Genomic DNA, 22,854 nt, shown 5'->3' on the forward strand with positions numbered 1-22,854 from the left:
ATGAGGGGTGGGGGGGGGGGGGGATCAAGGTAGGAGAAAAATATATAGTGTCTTTTTTCAAAACAATTGAAGAGAAAACATATTTTGAAGAGAGGGGAAAACAATTGAATAGAGGAAACAAGTTTTGAAGAGAGAGAGAGAGAGAGAGAGAGAGAGAGAGAGAGAGTCCTCAGACTTAGGCTCAGGAAGGATCTACAGTAAGTCTGTATATATATATATATATATATATATATTTATTTATTTATTTTATTTTATTTTTTTTCCACATTGCGGTTCAGGGCTTCCGTGTTACAGATAGACAAATGTGCAGAAAGAACAATACACAAATGTTATGAATATATACATTCATTCTGATTCAGAATTTTACTTGCCCTGACAAAATTTGAATAAATTACTAGCAATAGCACAAATAAATACAACAGAACAAAGATACAAATAAAAGAAACAGTGCTTGAAGTTTTTCAGGTAGGCTTGGCAGTAGAATTTTGGGATGAAATACAGTAGGTATAAATTGAATATAGATTAATCCTTATTAAAGCCAAATAAGTTATTAGCTAAGAGCAGAGGAATTATTTATTTTTCTTTTGTTCCTTAATTAACATGAATGACAAAGACAGCAGCAGGTATATTTAGCTGCTGTCACTTGCAGGAATCTGATACACAACTGTTTACATCTGCTCCAGGTTAATAAAGTAAGTGAAACAGATATTGCTTTTCTTTTCAGTGGACATATGAAGGCAGAGATGAAGAAAAATCCTTCCTGTATGAGATTGTGGCAAATAAACAGAACGGAATTGATGTAGACAAATGGGACTATTTTGCACGGTAAATATTATTATCCATTTTGTAAAGATGCTGCTATGATCTAGCATCTATTTGAACTTTTTGAGTCAATCACCTTAGTCATAGATGGCATGTGACTACTGATTGTAGAGCTGCATGAAATTGGCACTGACAACAATGACAAGAACAATCTCAAATCTTCACTAGTGACTATCCTGAGCTGTGACATATTGTTATGATGTGTATGTATTAGTGATGCAAAGTCCGATTCATTTCCGCACACCGGTTCTTTTCGGACAGTTCAGCTCTTTGAACTGGATCAAAAAGCCGATTCATCGGTTCTTGACGTCATCAAGCAATGATGTCACTACGCATTTTTTTCTAACCACTCAGGGCCATGTTGTATCAATGATACATTCAAATAAGTAATTTGTGTCATCAACCATCTAATGGTTAAACCATCTAATTCGCTTTTTTTTGAGTCTGACGTACTTCGGCTGTGCGTCCTGCGTCATCAACCCAGAACCGGCTCAAAAGAACGATTCGTTCAAGAATCAAACATCACTAGTATGTACTGAAAGCTCAAATTGAACCTTGTCTTATTCTCTTGTTACAGTAGGTCAGTGTGAAATAAAGGCAATAGATCAAACACAAACCAGACCCAAGCAGACATGAAGTCATTTGTGTCTCAATTTTATTTTAATATTTAATATTTAATTTTGCAGAGACTGTCATCACCTTGGCATCCGAAACAGTTTTGATCATCAGCGTCTGCTGAAGTTTGCTCGAGTCTGTGAAGTGGACGGGAGAAATCGCATCTGCTTCAGAGACAAGGTGCCTGATTCAATTGTCACTCTATTATTTATAACTAAACAGACCCATACTGCAAATATGACATGTTGAGTCATTTGACTAATTGTATTCAAAACTCAAGTTTTAAACCTTCAGATAATGTTACAGATACTGTTAGTTAGTTTGTTTCTATTTATTTATAGATGGTTTCATTGGAGGCACGCGCCTGGCCCGAAGTTAGTTAGTGGCTAGTAATATGGTGCCGACTACAAACACAGTTATAGTTAAGGTGATGAGTAGACTGAAGTTGGGCTCGTTTTTTTGTGCTGTGGGATGCAACCCAGTGTTTCCCATACATTGATTTATTTGTGGCAACCCGCCACAATATCAAAACTGACCATCACAAATATATTTTCCAAAAGGCTTTGACTTTGTTGAATAAACATGAGCACTGCACGTTTCAAAATCAAAATGTGGCGCGAGTGTTTTTATATCACTGTACCTCTGAAGCAAATCGACTGTCTTCATAAAATTGTCGATGTTCTTTTAATTTAATCTTGCCTGATAAAGCAGCGTTTGTGAGCACAGCGCTGCTTTGTGTACAGCCATTATTGGGGAAACCACTGTTTCTGGATCACCGCTGTGTGACGAGAGGCTTGGCAGCCAGGCAAGACATAGTTTTAACGTGCTAGCTAATGTAATGTACTTATTTATTTTGCTTGTTATCAGAAATAATCCACTCTAGAGGGACTCTGTTGTTATTGATTATTTGCAGAAGTCTACCGGAAGGTAAGTTTGGGCACATAGGCATGGGCACATGGTCAATTACGTTTGTTTATGTTGCCATTGTCTTATAAGGACAATCACATTAATTAAGAGCTCTGCAAATGCACCAATACTAGCTGGCTAATTTCCAACAGTAGACATTTGGCTAGATGTTAAAACAACCACAAAAACGTCTCAGGTTACGTATGTAAGCCTGGTTCCTCGAGGGAACGAGACGCTGCATCGGAAAATGCTAGGGGAACGCCTTCTGTGACCACGCTCTGAATAACATGTGAAATCAGTCCAATAGCTGAGTGGGACGTCACGGGCGGGTGACGTCATGACCAGGAAGCTATAAAAGCACGTGCAGCGGGGCCAACGTCAGCTTCAGGAATGAGGCAAGCGCTGGCAGGGATGCCGGAAGTATGGCACCGAGACGCAGCATCTCATTCCCTTGAGAAACCAGGGTTACATACGTAACCTGAGATGTTCCTCTTCAGGAACTCGAACTGCATCGGAAAACGCTAGGGGAACGAGAATGCCCACGCCGCCAGACTTCCAAATCTCTGCCTAGTGTTGAAGACTGCACAGCTAGGGCGAGAGAGCAGAGGAGCCCGGAGTGGCTAAAGTAAGTGGGGCCCACCATCCCAAAGGCCAACTTCTTGAGGAGTGAATCTTGACCCCCAAAGGAGAGAGGAGATCAGAGGACTTGAGGCTATGGAATAGCATCCTGCTCCACCACTTAGCATAAGCTTCTCTGGCCGGAGGCCTCAGCCTCAGCGCACTGCAGAGGAAACGTATAAGAAGAGGGTATCTTCCCACTGAATGGCCACTGAGAGGGGCGTGGTAGGCCGCAATGGCCGCCACAAAGCCCTCTAGGGTGGAGTGGGTCAACCTGCGCACTCTCTACTGAACTCCCGGGAGCAGAAAATCGGCCACGTCTGTACCATGACATGCAGCCCCAGTGGAGCTGGATGAGTCAGAGAGAACCAGAGGGGACAGTGCGATATCATATGAGTAGCAACAGGTCCCCTGAGCCTGGCCAAACACTCTCCATATCTGCTTCACCACCTCGGGGTGAAGCATCCATTCCCCCGTCCTCAGCCCTTGCCTCGACAGGATGTCTGCTCCCATACTGAGATGCCCAGGAATGTGAACTGCTCTCAGCGAGAGGTCTAGAGTGGGGGGCCCTGTTGAATCGAGGCAGACGAGAACCGAACTGGATTCTGTAGCCTCTTTCTACAGTACGCAGGACCCATTGAGACACATTAATCTACTAAGGGAATCGAGACTGATTCCCTCCGTAGAGGTAGCGGGCCTCTTAGTACCGCTACGAGAGAGCTACCTCCGTAGAGGTAGCGAGCCTCTTAGTACCGCTATGTTTCTGGGCGGTAACTGAGAGAAGCGCTCGCCGGAGACCGCTGCACACTGGAACACGGGAAGGTTGGCAGACCGACCTCCTGAGGGCACTGAGGACTGCCTCAACCTCCTCAGAGGAAGAGAGGTTAACGCGTGCTCTCACTCGAGAAATTTATATCCCAAGAGCCCCTGTATATCTAACTCCTCATAGTCAGACAAATACTTCATTTTATTCCTCAGAATTAAATGCAATCAAACAACCAGATGAGTAAATACGGTCTAGTGTAGTAAGATTCACATCAAAAAAGAAATGATGTAATATATGCGTTGCCTCGGCAGCGCGCGAGCCGCTCAGTCACGCAAACAACATCAATCTCCTCAGAGAAAGAGGGCCGCAGCACTCATTCAGAGGGGGAAGAACCGCAGCGCGGGCTTCCAAGCCCCGAGAACGAGCTCTAGATCTAGCGAACATGGGTGGAGATAGGAAGAGCCGTCTCCAACCCGTCTGCTAGATCATGTGCGATCTCAGTTTGGAACGACCCTTCAATATGATTGTTTTCACTCCGAAGTGCCCTTCGGAGAGCGATATATCCCGTTTGGAACGCACCGCAGGAGCAGCAGGAAGGTGAGTTTGTATCAAGGTTGGAACAAAATTCTGCAGGACTGTGGCTCTCCAGGACCGACATTGGCTACCCCTGGTGTATACGTGATTAGATTTTCCCAACTTAAGATGTTAGCCTATATTTTAGAAGAATATTACAGCGGTGTTAAGTATATAATAAATAAATGTGTTAAGAGTTAGGTTTTCTGCTCTGCTAATACAGAGAAATAATCAACTTTGATGTTGTGCCTTTTGTTTGAGTCCAGCTTATCATACAGTATTTTAAATGAGGAAAGAGCATTGCATTCAAATATACGATTTCTGCTGATGTTATTAAGCAATTTCTCATAAATATAAAATTGGCCACTGCAGATTAAAATGACTTTCAGTGGCACACCATACTGGCAAGTTAAATCAAAGTGATGGTTCACCCAAAAATTATCATTCTGTCATCATACACCACACTCCCCCTCATTTTTTTTTCATGTAGTACTTTATTTATTCTGTGGAACACAAAAGAAGACATTTTAAAGGGGTTTCAGTTATTTCGGTCCATACAAAGTCAGTGAGGTCAAAACAACATTGGTGCCCACTGACTTTCATTCCAAGGACAATAAACACTTTAGACTTTTAAATAGCTTTTTTGTGTGTGTGTTCAACTAAATAATAATAATGTTGAATGTGAGGACTGGATTGTGGGATCTCTGACACACTGATGTCTGTGTGTCTCACAGGAGGCTGATAATGTTTATGACATGTTTCGCACCCGATACACTCTCCATCGCCAGGCCTATCAGCACAAGATCTGCAACATCATCGAAGACATGTGAGTTTCTCTGTTTGTAGTGAAGGGGATACACTCTTAAAAATAAAGGTGCTTCACGATGCCATAGAAGAACCTTTTTGTCTAAATGGTTCCATAAAGAACCTTTAACATCTGAAAAACCTTTCTGTTTCACAAAAGGTTCTTTGTGGCGAAATAAGGTTCTTCAGATTACAAAAAGGTAAGAAAGAAATGGTTCTTTAAAGAACCTTTGACTGAATGGTTCTTTGTGGAACCAAAAATGGTTCTTCTATGGCATCGCTTGAAGAACCTTTTGAAGCACCTTTATTTTTAAGAGTGTATGTGTGTCTCTGATTGTACAATGAAAAAAAAAGTCTAAAGTTTAAAAAAGGTTTAAACACTAACTTGCATTTCTAACATTTCATGTTAGGTTTTCAGAAGCGCTCGTACTAGCTGATCGTGACCTTCATGAAGGAAAACCTGAAGATATGCTGAAGATTTCTGAAGCTATAAAGACAGCAGAGGACTACAGCAAACTCACAGGTCAGCTGAAAGCAGATAAAAAAAATAAATGCATAAAATAAACTGAAAGGTAAAATATATAGCATATTACAATATATCTATATAACCATTTGTAATTATATGTCTCAGAACGTAGTGTTTATAAAATAATGTATTATTTGCAAATGACACATTGGCAGAAAAAAACAACAACAAACTTTTTGCTAATGAATCTTCTATTCTTCCGTCAGATGAGATCTTTGAGCAGATCTCGTCCTCCACGTCTGATAACCTGAAGGAATCTCGAGACATCTTGAACAAGATCGTCAGAAGAAAACTGCCAAAGTTTGTTGGAGAAGCTCGACTGACTGAGAAAAACATCTCAAAGGTTTGACAGAAAATGTAAAACATTGTTTGACTGTTCGAGTGATTTTAGCAATATTCAAAGGACATGTGACTTTAAGGCAGTATTTATTACACAATCCAGTAACTGACTGACTCTCTCGAATCAGGAAGAGCTGAAGAAAACATGGAAAGCTGCAGTACAGAAGTACAAACCTACAGACCCCACTGTTTCTCTGAACGCTGACGATTTACCAGTTTATGTAAGTTATACTGTATGTATATACCAAAAACTTAATCTCTGCCTTCATATCTTAAAAAAAAAACATTTAATCTCCTTTTACTCAGGTGGTTGATCTGGATCACGGCATGAAGGAACAAAACCCCATTGAAAAAGTCTATTTCTACAGCAAGAGGAAACCCAATGAAGCGTCTGCCATTAAGGATTATCAGGTACCGTCACACTTAAACCAATTATATTTCAGATCACTGCAGAATTTTCCAGATAAGAAGTATAAGTATTTCCATTATAAAATAGGTGCCATTCATTCTGTACTTTTGGTAAACAAAATGGACAGGCGCTTGAAATTATAACTATAGATAGATAGATTGTTTTTTTTTTCAGTGCAGGGCTCCATGATGTTTAGAGTGTTTGCTTGTTTACTACATTAGCAAGTTTTAAAAAACTAATTGTGTGTGATCGGTCTTCTGCTGTCAGCTGTCCAGTTTCCTGCCAAAGAGGTTTAATGAAGGGCTGGTCAGAGTTTACTACAAAAGAACTGATGGGAATAAAGAGGAGGAGATGAAGAAGGTGGAGGAGGCTGAGAAGTGCTTTCAGATCTGGTGTGCCTCCAATTTTGAACTCCATTAATGTGCATATGGTTTATAATATGTGCTATTTCAGTCACAATCAGTACTGTGTCTGTAGTTGTTGTGATACAGATTTCCTTCTGCTGTACATTAGAGGTTTAATGACTAAACTACAGGGACTAACCCTGTTGAAATTGGGAAGATTGATTCATGGTTCAGTGATTATAACATAATAAAATAATATTAAGGTGACTAGTAAAGGGGGTCAGTGATCCAAAACAATTAGATTCAGACATCACTGCATGTAGTGAGAGACCTTACAAACCTATTGTTCTAACATATCTAATAATAAGAACTTTATTTATTTGTATTAACAAATAAAGAACTATTTAACAACTATTTTGCATCATTTTTTTTCATGAAGGATTGTTTACTGTGTGTGTAAATTATAATGAATCCACATCTTTAACATATACATAAAAATGAATGACCTGTAAAATATTATAATTGAGTATAAAATGCAGTTAAATACACAAATAAAATAAACATTTTAGTGCTACTTGTGTTAAGAATGAAATACATTACTCACTCAATTATTTAGGACACAACATAAACATCAATGATGCTCAAACATGTATTTAAAGTAGCATTTTACATTTATTCATTTAGCAGATGCTTTTATGTAAAGCGTACAAATGAGGGACATTTGTAATTTTGAACATTTTTAAACAAAGCTCTTTTGTTTCCCATGTAAATGACTTATTCATGTGCAAAGCAAATGCAGATTATACTCTGAATTCCTGTCACTATGTAGATATGCTTCACGAAATAATAGGGCCTAAAATATCTATTATATTTGATCTTTCCAACAGTCAATAATGAGACAGTGATTACATGTTTGGGAATGACAGCTGCATTTAAATCAAGGTGTGAAATGATTGATCTGTGTGCTTTTGTGTGGGTGTGTGTGTGTGAGAGAGAGAGAGAGAGAGAGAGAGAGAGAGAGAACTGGATCCACTGGATTCACTTGTATTAAAACACTGAATGTTTTTCATTGTTCCTGTAAACACTTATCTAAAAAACACACACACACACACAAGAACAGTTTACTATATGAGAAACAGAATAGAACAGAATAGTCTACTGAAACATCTACTTGTGAAAAGAAAGAAATAAATATAAACTTGAAATATAAACTACTGCATACTTTGCTTATTTAACGTTGCATAAAGTTATTGGGATGCCATCCAATTCGCTTTATAAGGTCTGTGAATCTTATTCCATTATCAATTAGCACACAACCTGCATTTTCATGACTCATCTAAAACATATAGAAAACATTTCTACTCCTCACACCTTACTCAATTTATGGAGGTTAAACGAGGCATTTACGAGTATATTTACATTCATTCAATGTTTAGCCAAAGTGACTTACAAATGAGGACAAAAGCAAACACCAGTGATTCAACAAAAAGGAAAATAATGCTGCAGTATGAGGTTACAGAAGCTCCAGTTAATACAGATTCATATAAAACAACAGTACTGTACAAAAGACACATTAGAAACTTCACTTTTATCTTTTGCACAATACAGTTTTTTTTCTTAACCAAAAAACAAAACAAAACAAAAAACAAATATATATATATATTTATCTAAATAAATGTCTAGATCATACAACGGCGTTTTAGTGCCACGTACATTTTTTTTAAAGTCGAAATTACGAGAATAAAGTCGAAATGTTTCGAGAATAAAGATTACATGTATAATATTTTGAGAGTATATTCTGGCCTTTTGCACATGCCTTTGGCCCGGATTTGGAGCACCGGGAGAAATGCCAAAGTCTCAGCTTTCAGAATCTGTCAGTTTTATAGCGAAATACAAGCAATATATTACAATGATGTGTTTTTATTCACGCTCTTTATTGTGGCGTGACAGATCGCTGTATTCACTTCAGTTTAAGCGGCATGTGGGTCTTTCCGATTACATTAATGAGACATTATTTTCATTATAAATTAAGCTATACTGTTTTTTCATGCCTTCTGATGTTCTTTCAGTTTTATATCTCGCTATAAACTTGAAATAAAGAGGACATAATTAGAAAGCTGAGCTGTGTTATATTAAAAGCAACAAGCACAACATTATTGCGATTACTGGGTGGCTGGGGTGCTACAAATAATGAATGGAAGACGTTACATATTATGTCCAATCATTTAATGTATTATACCATGAATAAAACAGCTTGTGAATATTCACTTACATGTTATAGCCTACAGGCTAGCTCAGAAAAGAAAACAATATAACTTATGTTAATAGGCTACATGTGAAGAATAAAAGTTTGCACTACAAATAACGAATGCAATGGAAGACATGCAATATTATTTCCAAGCATACTGTCCCCGCGAGTATGACCTATGGTATGATTTCTGGTAATAATCCCACATATATTTGTAGTGTATTAAAAAAGGAGAGTTTAAATAAGAGAGCTACAGCGCCCCCCAAAGGAATGTCGATTGGGTGTGTGAGCCGATGTTAAGAAAATAATTATCATATTCTTGATATTAAGCTGCTTAAAATCGACTCTTCCTCATCCCAGTAAGATGATACGGCCGCTCGGACACAACAATATTCAAATCAATTCCGGTAGCCTTATTCCGTGCTCTCAATCTGGGACATTTGCATGCGCATTAAAGGCCGTACTCTCAAAACATTATAACTTTAATTTCGAATTTATTTTCGTAATATCTACTTTATTCTCGAAATATTACGACTTCAATCTCGTAATCTTATATTTAAATTTTTTTTTTACATGGCACTAAAACGCCGTCGTAAGATCAAATGTTATTTACTGAAAATTAGAAGTGAAAGTGAAAGTGTGTATGAATGGAAATAGAAACAGCTCATCTGTTCCTGCATTAAACAGAAGAACCAGAACCACTGGATTCACTGCATTAAAACACTCGATGTTTTTCATAACCCTTGTGAACAAGAAACCAAGCCTTGTGTGTTTAATCATCCTCGGGTGAATATTTGATGAGGGTGTTGGTTGCTAAAAGTCCAGAAGAAAAGACAACTAAACACAAAGACTGAATAGCTCACAGAGTCAATCAACAGGTTTCAATTAATTTTCATTTTATTCTCAAGAGCCGTAATATATCATTGTGCAGGGGCATTTTTGTCCCAAACCCCCGTTAATTTCTGACCCGAGGCCAGGGCAAAACTAACCTTCCCCAGCCTTAAACAAGCTCTGCTTATGGTCTTTAACTTCGTCACAGAGTCGTTCATAACTGCACGAGCAATAAATAGCTGCTCCGTCGTTGACAGACGATAGAAGACAAGTTTTTGAATTATAGGTAAATCACCACCTCATCCATCACTCTTTTTGTTCCGTTCTTATAAAATGCCCCCTTTACTATTGCGTTGTGAGAAACTGCTGCAAACAATCCAGTGTGTGAGTGAACTCCACTCACTAATTCACTCCACTCATTAAATTCACTTCACTCACTAATTCACTCCACTCACTAAATTCACTCCACTCACTCACTAATTCACTCCACTCACTAAATTCACTCCACTCACTAAATTCACTCCACTCACTAATTCACTCCACTCACTAAACTCCACTCACTAATTCACTCCACTCACTAATTCACTCCACTCACTAAATTCACTCTACTCACTAAATCCAACTAAATTGGGAACACTTTCAGACCTTTTTGTAAACCCATCTGACCAATTAGTTAAAAAGAGTGATTTATTTGCATATCTGGCAGAACTAGCTCTGATTCTAAACAGCGGATTAAAAAAAAAAAAGCATGACTTGATTTCTGAAGTATTGTCAGAGAAAAGGATTTTCAGGTTGGTATACATCAATCCGACTGACACATAAGGATCATCAGTAATATTTTACTGGGGCTTTCATCCACATATATTTGCTTGGCAAAACAGTGTTTCTGTGACTTCATATGAGGTTCATTGTTTGAAATAGATGTATCTCACCTTGACTTCTGTCAGAGATGACGCTCATCAGTATTTGTGACACACCCTTCACAGTCTCTGGATCTATAAAAGCTGGAAGCAGATCAACACATCCTGACTGGCATCATACTAGTTTGCTACAGCACCATTATAGCACACTAGTACACAAAAAAGAAGACAACAGAAAAATAAAGAAAGATGTCTGGCTCTTGTGACACAACGCTGGATGGAACTTTCAATAAAACTGTTGAAAATATAAAATCACTATATGCAAAAAGTGAAGGTAAGGAAAGAAAGAGAATTTACCTTTTGCCAGCTTTTCAGCAGTTATATTTGACTCACTATTTGATCTTTCCAGCTCAGGAACATATGCTATTCTATTTGACTTTGATTCATGAAAATAAATTGAAAAGTTGTAATGCAATTGTGTTTTTGTGATGTCATCCCTAATATTATTTATTCAAACAATTTCCTCTCACTTTGCAATATATGGATCTTGTGCTTGTTTTAAGATGAACCACAAGATTATACACAGTACTGTACACAATGTCTAAGGCACATTATATGATTCAAACAACTGGTTATAATATGATTATATATTTTGTAGTATGTCAGTTTAGAAAATATTGTTTATTTCCAAACATTAATTTTGACATTAATTGAAATAATAGTGAGATGTTTGTCTGACAACAGCATGGTGCAATCCATAAAGCAATTTTATCCAGTTAATAAAAGTTATTTGACAAATAAAATTAACTCACTTAAACATTAATTTCTCACTTTACAGCATTATTTCAGAAGTGCCTAAATTTTTCACAGTACTGTAGTTTCTGGTAGGTTAATTTAACACTGATGATTTTGCTATATGTGCTGTTGGCTGTCTATTATGAATCAGCAAAATTAATATTTTAAAACAAAAATGTTAAAGATTAGCTGACAAGCTGTCAATTCATTAAATTAATAATTTTTCAAGCTGTTGCCTCACGAAAGCCGTTTCTTCAGTGTAGTAAAGCCTCTCCCCTAGAGTCTGTTAAATTATATTTATCTATTCATTCTAAATAGCTATTTCAAACAAAATGTCAAACAATTTGCATGACAAAAATATCACATTTAGGAATCTTGAATTTGTGCTAAAATAAACCTTCACAAATGATGTAGTAGCTTCAATACATAACACATACTGTAATCCTTAATGTTCCCATATTCAGTGGACTGTGCAGTTTGAAGCTGAACATATCAATCACCTAATCCAGCTGTGCTTTGAGTTGTTGCATATGTGTAATTGTTTGCTACTTATGTAGACTTGAGTTTTCTTGTTGTTAAGTTGAAGTAAAATATGTATTTGATTGAATATCTAAAATGCTATTTCAATACCACAGAATATACCACAGAGAAAAAACCGAAGATCATTGGGGAGTTGCAAAACATCGAAAGGAAATACTCATTTGAGCTTTCAACTGAAGTGAAGGTAAGCTCAATATAAAAGCAAGAAATAGAAAAAGGGAAAAATAAGCGAGTGGTTAGGTTGAGTCATCCTCTTTAATTATAAAGAAACTATCAGTTTCCTGTCCTCCCTACTCCTAACAATCATAACATTACTCTTTTTGGTATCATATTTAATATCAAAATCTGAACCATATCGAGAACAAATCCTCAGTAACTGTTGAAGACCAGCACTATATGGACAAAAGATCACCAAATCATCTGCATACATCAAATGGTTTATAATGGTATGACCAGCCATACAACCTGTTCTACAACCATTCAACAGCTTTGATAAATCATCCATATAAACATTAAATAAAAAGGGAGACAAAATGCTTCCCTGTCTGACTCCATTACATACACTGAATGGAGCAGACACACACGTACCCCGTTTTACATACATTAATTGATGAGCATACCAAAAAGCCAAAATTCTCACTAAAAATGTGGGAACTCCTCTATTGTATAACTTAAAAAATAATTGTTTCATCATTAACATGATCAACGGCTTTAGAAGCATCAATAAAACACATAAACATTACTATAAAAAACGAAATGCTCCTTTAGAGCAAAAATACACATATCAGTGCCATGTTTTGGTTTAAAACCAAACTGGTTATCAGAAGTCAGTACAAAATGTTCCATCTTATTTAATAAAATCCTTTCAATAACCTTGGATTAAGTACTGGCCAAGGCTATAGGCCAGTAATTATCTATGCTATTTATTTTACCAACTCTGTATTTAATAGCTATTGATCTTTAATTAACTAGCAGCTTATTAGCATGCCTATTGTTAACATAGTGGCTGATTTTTAGTACTTATAAAGCACATATTCTGCATGACCATATTCTACATCCCTAATCCTACCCAATACCTAAATTTAAAAACTACCTTACTAACTATTCATAAGCAGCAACTTAGGAGTTTGTTCAGGGAAAATCTTAGTTAATTGTGAATATGTGTTCCCTATTCCAAAGTGTTGACAACTCACAGGCTTTGGTTAAAACAGGAAAACAGTCAATTGACAGACAAATCCAAAACAGTAATCCAGAGACGTTAATCAAAAGAACAAAAACAATGGTCATAGCAGCAATCATCAACAATGGCATGGAAAACCGATTATTTAATCAGTGGAATTGGCAATACTTTAGTGATGGGCGCTTTTGAAGCACTGCTTTGTGAAGCATCGAAATCTTTGCAAATAATTAGTTTCAAACCTATGGTTCAGAGTGTGTATCAAACTGCCACAGTCATGTTATTTATGGCATTTGATTGTTTTAATTACATATAATGTATTACACATTCAATAAAACATTTATAATGGGTTTGTTGTTTTATAAAAAAAAATTTGTGCCTGAGTTTTTGTTACGTTTACACAGTTTTGACCCGCGTGTTGAGTTTCAAGCTCTTTGAAACAGTGAATCATTTTGCAAAGCAATTGGTTCAATTGATTGGTTCAATTGAAGCTTCAAAAGGGGTTGTTTCACTACAATACTTCACAACATGGCAGTGCAAACACATGGCTTAAACACATGGTGACAGGAAATGACAAGACAGAAACTGATGTGTCAGGAAGTAATAGTTCAGTATTCAGATGAGGGCTCCCTCTGGAGGACTAAAGCTTGATCAGACATTACACTGCTATGGCAATGAGCTTAGTTAAAAAAGACCTCAACAACATCACACACTGTGCTCTTTCAAATATTTTTTTTCCAAAACTAAATATTCTGGTGGTCTCATATTTGTCTCTTCCAGTGTTTCAAACAAGATCTCAGTAACATCACACACCGTGCTCTGATTTTTCTCCTACACTAAAGATTCGGGAGCTCTCGCCTTAGTCTCCTTTGTCTCTTTTATGTATTAATAATCAAATTAGTCAATTAATAATCAAGACGGAGTCATGAGCCATTTATGTACCTTTCAGTAAAGAAAAACTACAGGGTTACTTTTTTCTGTAAATCAGTCTTGATAAATGCATCGGGTACATTACTATTTCCAACAACAAATTGTGCCTAAGCACATAAACATTATCCTATAAAAAGTATTATTATCCTTATTTCTGCATGATTTCTCTTAAACTCTGAATTGATGTGTTTTTTCCCCTTTATTTAGAGCATTTCAAGTATTTGACTTGGTGCACACTTTGCAAAGTTGTTGAGATATTTTATAAAGCTTTAAAGGAGACAAATATGAGACCCCCAGAGTCTTAAGCTTAAGAGAAATCTGAGCACAATGTGTGATGTTGTTGAGATCTCTTCAAAACATTTGAGGATACAAATGTGAGAGACCCAGTGTCTCTAGCGAAGGATAAACAAATATGTAGCAAATTAGCTCAAAAGGGAAATGTATATAAAAAATTACAGTTAATTATGTTTAATTACAATTATTTATATCAGCTGGCAGTAGTGACTGTAACAGAATTAAATTGCCATCAACCAACCTTTCGTCCAGCGAACATTCAGTGAAAGTTCATATCAACTCTAGGAAAGGATATTTCCATGGCCACAGAAAGTACTTTAATACAGTAGTAATGCATTAGCACATGTAGTAAGGATCACATCATAAGCCTGCATCAGTGTGGAAAGGCCTGAAGGACATCACCAACTACAAGACACCATCCCCCAGCACTGAGGCCAGGGACATTGATTTGCAAGGCAGAATCAGAAACTCATGTAATTTGTGCACACAAGTTTTATTAACTAAACACTAACACAAACTAGTCTAACAAACAAACAATCATTCATACATGGGAAAGGGCAAATGAGGCTTGATGGATGAATCCATCAGGAAAAACTAGAGAATGAAGCTATGAAAAGAGTCAGTTACCCACCTGAGTGAAACCATCAGCGCCGTTTGAGAACGGGGTCTACAGCTTATACGAAACCTCTGTTTCGTTTAGTTAAATGTATGATACTTGCATTGCCTTGGCCTGGAATGAGCGTAGGGATGCAGTCTTGGATGAAAGTTTTGATGGTTTGGAGGTTCGGTGGTGTAGGAGTCGCGATCACCTTCTTCCGGGTTTGAAGAGTGATGAACTCCAAAGATGTTCTGATTCGATGGTGATTGGGAGTTTCTTCCCAGTGGAAAGTGAAAAAGAGCTAAGAGAGACATCAGCTGAGATCCTAGGATCTTTGGTGAATGGAAAGTCAAGGCCGAGGCCTGGCGCAGACTTAAGGTACAGAAGACATCTAGCTCACATCCTCGTCTTCTCCGTATCTAACAGAACCGCAGACTGACTGGCTATGTGTTGGAGCCCACCGGGCACGCCCGCACTTGCTCAGGCTCTCCACACGGGCTGCAATCAGAAGGTTTTAGCAGAAGACTTAGCAGAAGAAAACAAAAACATGGACAGAACTGTGCGTGAGCCTTTTAAGGTCTGAGAAGATTCATGCCTCTCAGGATGGGCTTGTCCAATGAGAAAGGCTGAAATTCCAAGCGGGAGGTTGGAAATACTAGGGAGTTTTATGACCCTTTGTGTGAGAGCATGGTAATTTTCACATGGAACTCGATTGGGTGTTCATGCAAAATTACTAAAGATTCTTAGAACACTAATATATTGAGTACCAACATATAATATACACTCTCGTTTAGATCATCAGAAGACAAATTCACAGAGACCAAACATGGTATCGGTGGGGTTATATTAACTAGTGATCTATCATAACACACACACAAAACAGTATACAATTCAAAAGACAATATACAAGAACAGTAATGATATACACAATGTCCTGAAGAGATGGGTGTTCATTCACAGAAAGGTTTTTCAGAATAGTAAATTTTTATGGGCATTGTGTGTGTCTTTCCTAAGGATAAATGAGTTGTGAGTTTCTCTGCCTAGCAAAAATCTCCATCTTAACCTCATGTTGTCACAGTAATGGACTGGTTGTTGTGTTTTCTCCCTCGTGTGCCCATATTTGGTTTGGTTCCTCTTCTCATTATTAGTTATTCACCTTCATTGTGTTCACCTGTCTGCCCCTTGTTTCCTTTCAGTCGGTCACTCCCAATGATCTCTAAGCGAGATCCCAATTCGTCGGTCATCCAATGTGACGTCTCCGTTCCCTCCTTCAGGGAACGAGGGTTACCATACGTAACCGAGACGTTATCTGCCCTATTTTAGTTCCTGTCCATTGAGTTAGAGTTGGTTGGTTATTGCTTATGTCTCCCTGTGTGTGTGTTGGACTTCTTCATCTTTGGATTATATTAAATAAATTATTCTCTTCCACCTTCATTGTCGTGAGCCTTTTGTGTGTGCACAGCACAGAGACCATGACAGAATAACCAACCTACAAAAATAATAGTGGCGTGTTCTCCCTTGTTTATTTTCTGTTTTGAAAGTTTTTCTTTTTTTTATTTATGAACGAGCCTGCCACCCTCATCCTCCTGCTGGAGCAGGGGGATCGCTCTCTCGAGGACCACACAGAGGACTTTGTGTTTCTTGCGAACTACACTCACTACCCGGACAGCTGCCTCTGCTCATTCTATCTTGTTTGACTTAACGACACCACACAAGAGCAGCTGTCTGCGGAGAGTCCTCGAGAGAGCCTCGCCGCCTTCATTGACTGGGTGCTGTAAATTGCCTGTGGGTGTCTTGTAAATTGCCGCTCACCGTGGATATCGCGGAAGACGACAATAGCCCCACTCTGGACCCAGAGCCCAGCCCACCATCACCCCACTGCATGGAAATAAAGCCTGAGCCCACCGCTGACAGAGAGCCATTGCCAGAGAGAACAACAGTGCTGAGGATCGCCCTGGAGTCAGACCCCATGATGTCAGACCAGGTGCGCGAGCCGGCTACAGAGCTCGCCACGGGGGAGAGCGCGATGGAGAGCGTGGAGTGAAGCTCCGCCCACTGCACCATGGCTGAGGGTGAGCTGAGCTCAATGGACTATAATTAGGATATTTATGCTGACATGCCCTCTCTTATTCTGCCTTCATCTGAACTCTCTGCCTGCCCTGAATTATTTGTCTGCCCCGAATTATCTGCCTACCCAGAACTGTCTGTCTGCCCTGAACTGTCTGCCAGTGCGATAACGACCACAGAGGTCATTCCCCTGTTGCTGGTGCTCGCGGTGCTGGAAATAGCCTTGCGGTGTGTGGGCAACACACACCGTTCCTAAGCCCCCTGAGAATCCTCAACTCCCACCCACCCTCCCTTTCCTGCCTCTTCCTGTCATCCTTGCTGTTTCAGCTCCGCCACAGCTGGGTCCTGTCAGCCCCTCTGTTCACCTTCAGCCCAATTTCTGTGTGCTGGATTCACCGCGGGTCTGCCAGTCTCCATCGGCATCGTGGCTGGTGGATCCCTTGTCTCCGCCTTCAGCCTCTTAGTCCCGGACTCCGCTTCGGCCCTTTCGTCCCAGAGGCTCCACCATGGCTCCTAGCTCCCTCCCCTCCGCCAAGGCCCATCAGTCCACTGGTTTCGCCGGACTCCCTTGTCCCTCCGGCTCCGCCTTGGTCTGTCGTCAACCATTCGCTGCTTCGGGACTCCACTACTCTGGCTACACCTCATCCCTCTGTCCCTCTGGCTCTGTCAGGTTCCTCCTTCCCTCTGGCTGCACCTCGGTCCTCTGTCGCTCCGGCTCCACCGCGGCCTTCCGGATCCCCGCCTCCGGCTCCAGTGCCATCTGCTCCGCCTTGACCCTCCGAATCCTCCCCGTCGCCCTGGCTCATCTGCTATCCATCTCTGCCTCAGGCTCCTCCACCACCTACTCCGCCGCCGTCAGTCGGCCCCCTGAAGTCGTTAGCCCTTCCTCCACCATGGCTCCTCCCGCCGTCGGCTCCACCGTGGGCCGCTATCATGGCTGCAGCCTGGGTCTCGTCTGGCTCCTCCTGCTCCAGGTCCCTCCTGTCTTCTCCCTGGCTCCTCCCTCCATCTGATCCGCCCTGGCTCCTCCTGTTTCCTCCATGGCTTCTCCCTCTGTCGTTTCCACTCTGGACTCTGTTCACCATCCTCCTCCCTGGAGTCCGTCCTCTGCCCAAACCTACACCTGTACCGTCTGCCTGCCAGCTTTCCTGCCAGCCCTTCACCATCCCACACCCACTCCTTTGTCCTCCTCCTAAGTCCCCCTCTGACCCACCCTTTCTTCCTGCGGCGCGAGGTTACGCCTTCCGGGAGGGGGCGAACTGTCACAGTAATGGACTGGTTGTTGTGTCTTCTCACTCTTGTGCCCATATTTGGTTTGGTTCCTGTTCTCATTATTAGTTAATCACCTTCATTGTGTTCACTTGTCTGCCCCTTGCTATCTGCCCTATTTTAGTTCCTGTCCATTGAGTTAGAGTTGGTTTGTTATTGTTCTCGATTGCCAATATCATAGTTCTGCTCTGCCGGGGACAACTTCTTGGAGAAGGCGCATGGATGGAGCTTTGGTGGGGTCCCCTGCTGCTGTGATAACACCACTCCCACACCCGTAGTGGAGGCATCGACTTCTACGATGAAGGGCAATTCCGGGTTCGGGTGAATCAAGTTGGGTGCAGTAGTGATTGCCAGTTTTAGCTGGGAAAAGGCCTCTGATGCTGCTGGAGACCATGATAGATGTTTGGGCATTTTCCGTAGGAGGGAGGTGAGGGGAGCTGCTACGGTGCTAAAGTCAGCGACGAAGCAACGATAAAAATGAGCAAAACCCAGGAATCGTTGAAGTTCCTTAATAGAAGTGGGAATGGGCCACTGCCAGACTGCGTCCACCTTCTTCGGGTCCATTTGTATACCTTTGGCATCAATGATGTAGCCCAGGAACAGAACAGAGGAGCGGTGAAACTCACATTTTTTCCAAGTACAAGTGATTCTTCCTCAGTCTTTGGAGGACCTGCGCAACGTGGAGACGATGGTCTGCCTCGTTCTGGGAGTAGATCAAGATGTCATCGATGTAAATGATCACAAAACGATGCAGGTAGCCCCGGAACACCTCATTCATGAAGGCCTGGAATACGGAGGGTGAGTTGGCTAGCCCATACGGCATGACCCGATATTCATAATGCCCCGATGGTGTGATGAAGGCGGTCTTCCATTCATCCCCCCTCCATATCCGGATGAGGTTGTACGCGCTGCACAGGTCCAATTTTGTGAAAATGGAAGCACCTTTCAATAACTCGAGCGCCGCTGGTACCAGGGGAAGGGAATATTTGTACAGGACGGTTTGCTTGTTGAGGGCTCGAAAAATCAATACATGGGTCTTAAGCCTCCATCCTTTTTGGCTACAAAGAAAAAGCTAGAAGTGGCAGGGGATGTAGAAGGGCAGATGTTACCCTGGTGAAAGGCCTTTTCTACATATTCCTCCATGGCCTTCTGTTCAGGGATGGATAATGGCTATACTCCCAAGTCCCAAGATCGGTGCGGGGGCAAACGGGAGAAAACATCCTGGAATGCCCTATACTCTTCCGGGATACCTCTATCGTGCTGTACTTCAGGACTCTCGATAGTTGTGGCCTGGAGGAGCACCTTAGTTGATTTAATAATGGAAGAGGGTCGAGCATGGAGTTGTAGACAAGTCTCAAAGCAAGCGTCACTCCATGAGAGGATGTCACCAGCAGTCCAGGAAAGGTGAGGGTTATGATGCTTTAGCCAAGGGCGTCCCAGGATGATATCTGCAGTTGATCCGTCCAGCACCAGCAAGGAGATTCTTTCATAATGGGTCACACCTATGCGAAGGGTAAGGGATGGTGTACAGTGGTTAACCCTCTGAGGTCGATTAACGCGGATACGCGTTTTGAGGCATCTTCTCCTGATCACACCGAAAATAACTTAAATTACACTTTCACCTCTTCTGAGAGATTTCCTTAGGATGGAGTGCACATTAATTTTCTGGCAAGGGATTTGCAGGATGTGGAACTGGCTGACGAAGTCTCTGGAAATGAAGTTTCCCGTGGAGCCCGAGTCAATGAGGGCCTTGGCTGAAATGAAATTTGTGGTAGACATCACTGATACAGGAAAGTACACTAATGAAGTAACTTCAGGTCTCGGGGTCAAACAACTCACAGCAGGACGAGGTGGACGAACGGGGCATTCAGATATGAGATGGCCTTCAGCTTCACAGTAAAGACACAGGTGTTGTTGCATGCGTCTTTGACGTTCGGCTGGAGAGAGATGAATGGAGTCAACTTGCATCGGTTTGATGGCTGATGCTGGAGGACATGACATCGGCAAAGATACTGCTACTGCTGCAGAGGCAGACGGAGTGGGAAGGGTAGGTAATTCCAGATCACAGGCTGTTAACCTCTGGGCCACACGAATGGATCGCTGGATTAGGTTCTCTAAACCAAAGCTGTCATCATAGATGGCGAGATGCAGTCGGAGCGACGGGGACAGCCCTTGCCTATAAAGCTGTGATGAGAGCTCCCTCATTCCATCCACTCGCAGCGGCTAAGGTGCGGAGTTTCACAGAATACTTCGAGACGGAGGATCTTCCTTGCTTAAGGTGATATAACTGGTCATGCACAGAAAGGGAATTTGTAGACTGATCGAATACCTCCTTAAAATGGGCCACAAAATCCTCCAGGGTCCGAGTTGCAGGCCCAGCTTGTTCCCAGATGGTCTTAGCCCACAGGAGTGCACGATCGGTGAGCAGTGAGATAATAAACGCTATTTTGGCTCTATCTGTGGTGAACCGCTGAGGTTGCATCTCAAAGAATAAGGTGCATTGAAGGAGAAAGCCGCTGCAGTTCTCCGTCGCGCCACTGAACGGCTCTGGTAAGGCCATGGGGCCGGCCGGCAGATAAGGTCAGGAAGCGAGGACTGGAGGGAGCAGGTGAATGAATTCGGCAAATGGATCGCCTTGCGACGTGGTCGGAGATTCGGGATCCATCTCCTAGTAAAAGGTCTGGTCTTCTGTCACACACCACTGAAGCACAGGAAACAAGATGAGTGTTCACAGGACTTTATTGAAGGGAAACACTCAGGGAAAACACAGGTAAGTTGATACGACATGAATGCCCAGTATTAGAGAGACTTATCTCAAATTCTCTAGTCCGTGTGTGCTTCAGGGAGGACAGGAATCGAGGACAGATGACCAGCGGCTGAAGAAAACAATCGGATAACAGGAAACCAGGAGTCGGGTAAGTCTTACACATTAGCAATAGACGAGACCAGACGGTTAGGTGTCTGTGAGTGCGGGTTTATAAGCATCTCTTAATTGGGCAGAGGCAGGTGCAAGGAATCAATACTCAGGTGAGCTGGAACGGGAAGGTGGGGCTGTTGGGTCTGACGCTGGTGGAATGGCTGGATCCGTGACACACTGAGCATAATATTTCAAAGAACTAATTTCACATTATTGAATGTAATACTGAGTCTTCTTTATATTCATTAATACGGGCATTCATATTTATTTTGGTTTAACAAGATTTATAAGACATCTGAAAAGATAAAAGTTACAAAAACTTAATTTAAATAAAATGACTTTAAAAAAGCTCATACCCCTTAATAGTACCTCATGTTGAATTTGCTCTAAACAATGCATGCAGACTGCTGCCTTCATTTTTTTTTAAGTAGAGAGGATGACTTGAGTGTATGATCATATGTTGTATTTTAAAATCTATGAAAATTAACAAATTAAAAACTGGTACAGTTAACATGAACATATACACCACCGTTCAAAAGTTTGGGATCAGAACGATTTTTAATGTTTTTTACAGGAGTTTCTTCTGCTCATCAAAGCTGTATTTATTTGATCAAACATACAGGAAAAAAATGCAATATTGTGAAATATCATTATGATGTAAAATAACGTTTTTCTATTTTAATATACAGTGGGTACGGAAACTACAATTTGTATATAAAACATATGTATAACAAATATACAAAAAATCTGCTAAGTTCAGACCAAACAATCCACTAAATCGAGATTTATTAACTTATTTTTGTCTTTTTGCATTCTGTAGGTCTTCAACGACCCCATCCATGGACACATGGAGCTGCACCCCCTGCTGGTGAAGATCATTGACACTCCTCAGTTTCAGAGACTGAGACACATTAAACAGCTGGGAACTAAATACCTGGTGTATCCTGGAGCCACTCATACTCGCTTCGAACACTCTCTTGGGTAACTTTTTCCTCTTTTTCGAGGCTGGACCTTTGCATAATTTCCCTTGAAATACATTGATTTTTCTTTGTGTGTTTTTGTATGTAAGTGTGGCACATTTAGCAGGATGTCTGATCAAGAGTCTGCAAGAGAAACAGCCGGAGCTCAACATTACCGAACAAGATTCCCTGTGTGTTCGGATCGCTGCTCTGTGTCATGACATGGGTGAGGAGCACAAACATGCATGTGCATATTTACTCAGAAAATCATTAAATAAATCTTTCATGAAAGCACACAGATGTGTCTTTCATTTCCCTTTCTTTCTTTGTTTTTTTTTAACATTAAGAGTAAGAATTTTGCATATAGATAATGGAGAATATTTGTAGGACCTTTAAAGCTTTCTGCGCAACAATTAACGTGTGGTGTCAACTTTCTTTTCTTTATGGAAAACTCTGGCTGAATTGTAAAGGACACTATTAAAACTATAAAATAATTGTGTACAGGAAACACAGAAAAAAGAGGAGAAAAAAGTATATGATGAATAATTGTCATTTACACTGACATGGTTTGTGTAATCTCAAAAGACAATCAGAAAATAACTGAACATGTTATGATGCTCTTTCTAGTCAGTATCCAGATTTAAGAT

General features: G+C 40.6%; 2 protein-coding genes across 2 annotated transcripts in view; both read left to right on the top strand.

The window, feature by feature from the left end:
• Positions 1–7,001, top strand: part of LOC107563284 (deoxynucleoside triphosphate triphosphohydrolase SAMHD1-like) — a 15,055-nt gene extending 8,054 nt beyond the window's left edge. The window contains exons 8-15 of the mRNA XM_016248107.1: positions 725–825; positions 1,509–1,617; positions 5,035–5,126; positions 5,515–5,627; positions 5,837–5,973; positions 6,098–6,190; positions 6,276–6,380; positions 6,646–7,001. Of these exons, the coding sequence (XP_016103593.1) occupies positions 725–825; positions 1,509–1,617; positions 5,035–5,126; positions 5,515–5,627; positions 5,837–5,973; positions 6,098–6,190; positions 6,276–6,380; positions 6,646–6,798 (903 nt within the window). The 3' untranslated portion in view covers positions 6,799–7,001. The remainder of the gene's footprint in view (positions 1–724; positions 826–1,508; positions 1,618–5,034; positions 5,127–5,514; positions 5,628–5,836; positions 5,974–6,097; positions 6,191–6,275; positions 6,381–6,645) is intronic.
• Positions 7,002–10,847: 3,846 nt separating this feature from the next.
• LOC107562968 (deoxynucleoside triphosphate triphosphohydrolase SAMHD1-like) overlaps positions 10,848–22,854 on the top strand; it is a 44,141-nt gene continuing 32,134 nt past the window's right edge. Inside the window, exons 1-4 of the mRNA XM_016247728.1 lie at positions 10,848–10,995; positions 12,092–12,180; positions 22,069–22,229; positions 22,318–22,433. Of these exons, the coding sequence (XP_016103214.1) occupies positions 10,911–10,995; positions 12,092–12,180; positions 22,069–22,229; positions 22,318–22,433 (451 nt within the window). The 5' untranslated portion in view covers positions 10,848–10,910. The remainder of the gene's footprint in view (positions 10,996–12,091; positions 12,181–22,068; positions 22,230–22,317; positions 22,434–22,854) is intronic.

This window comes from Sinocyclocheilus grahami, unplaced genomic scaffold, assembly GCF_001515645.1.
Source record: "Sinocyclocheilus grahami isolate Dianchi unplaced genomic scaffold, SAMN03320097.WGS_v1.1 scaffold24.1, whole genome shotgun sequence".
Classification (NCBI taxonomy): domain Eukaryota; kingdom Metazoa; phylum Chordata; class Actinopteri; order Cypriniformes; family Cyprinidae; genus Sinocyclocheilus; species Sinocyclocheilus grahami.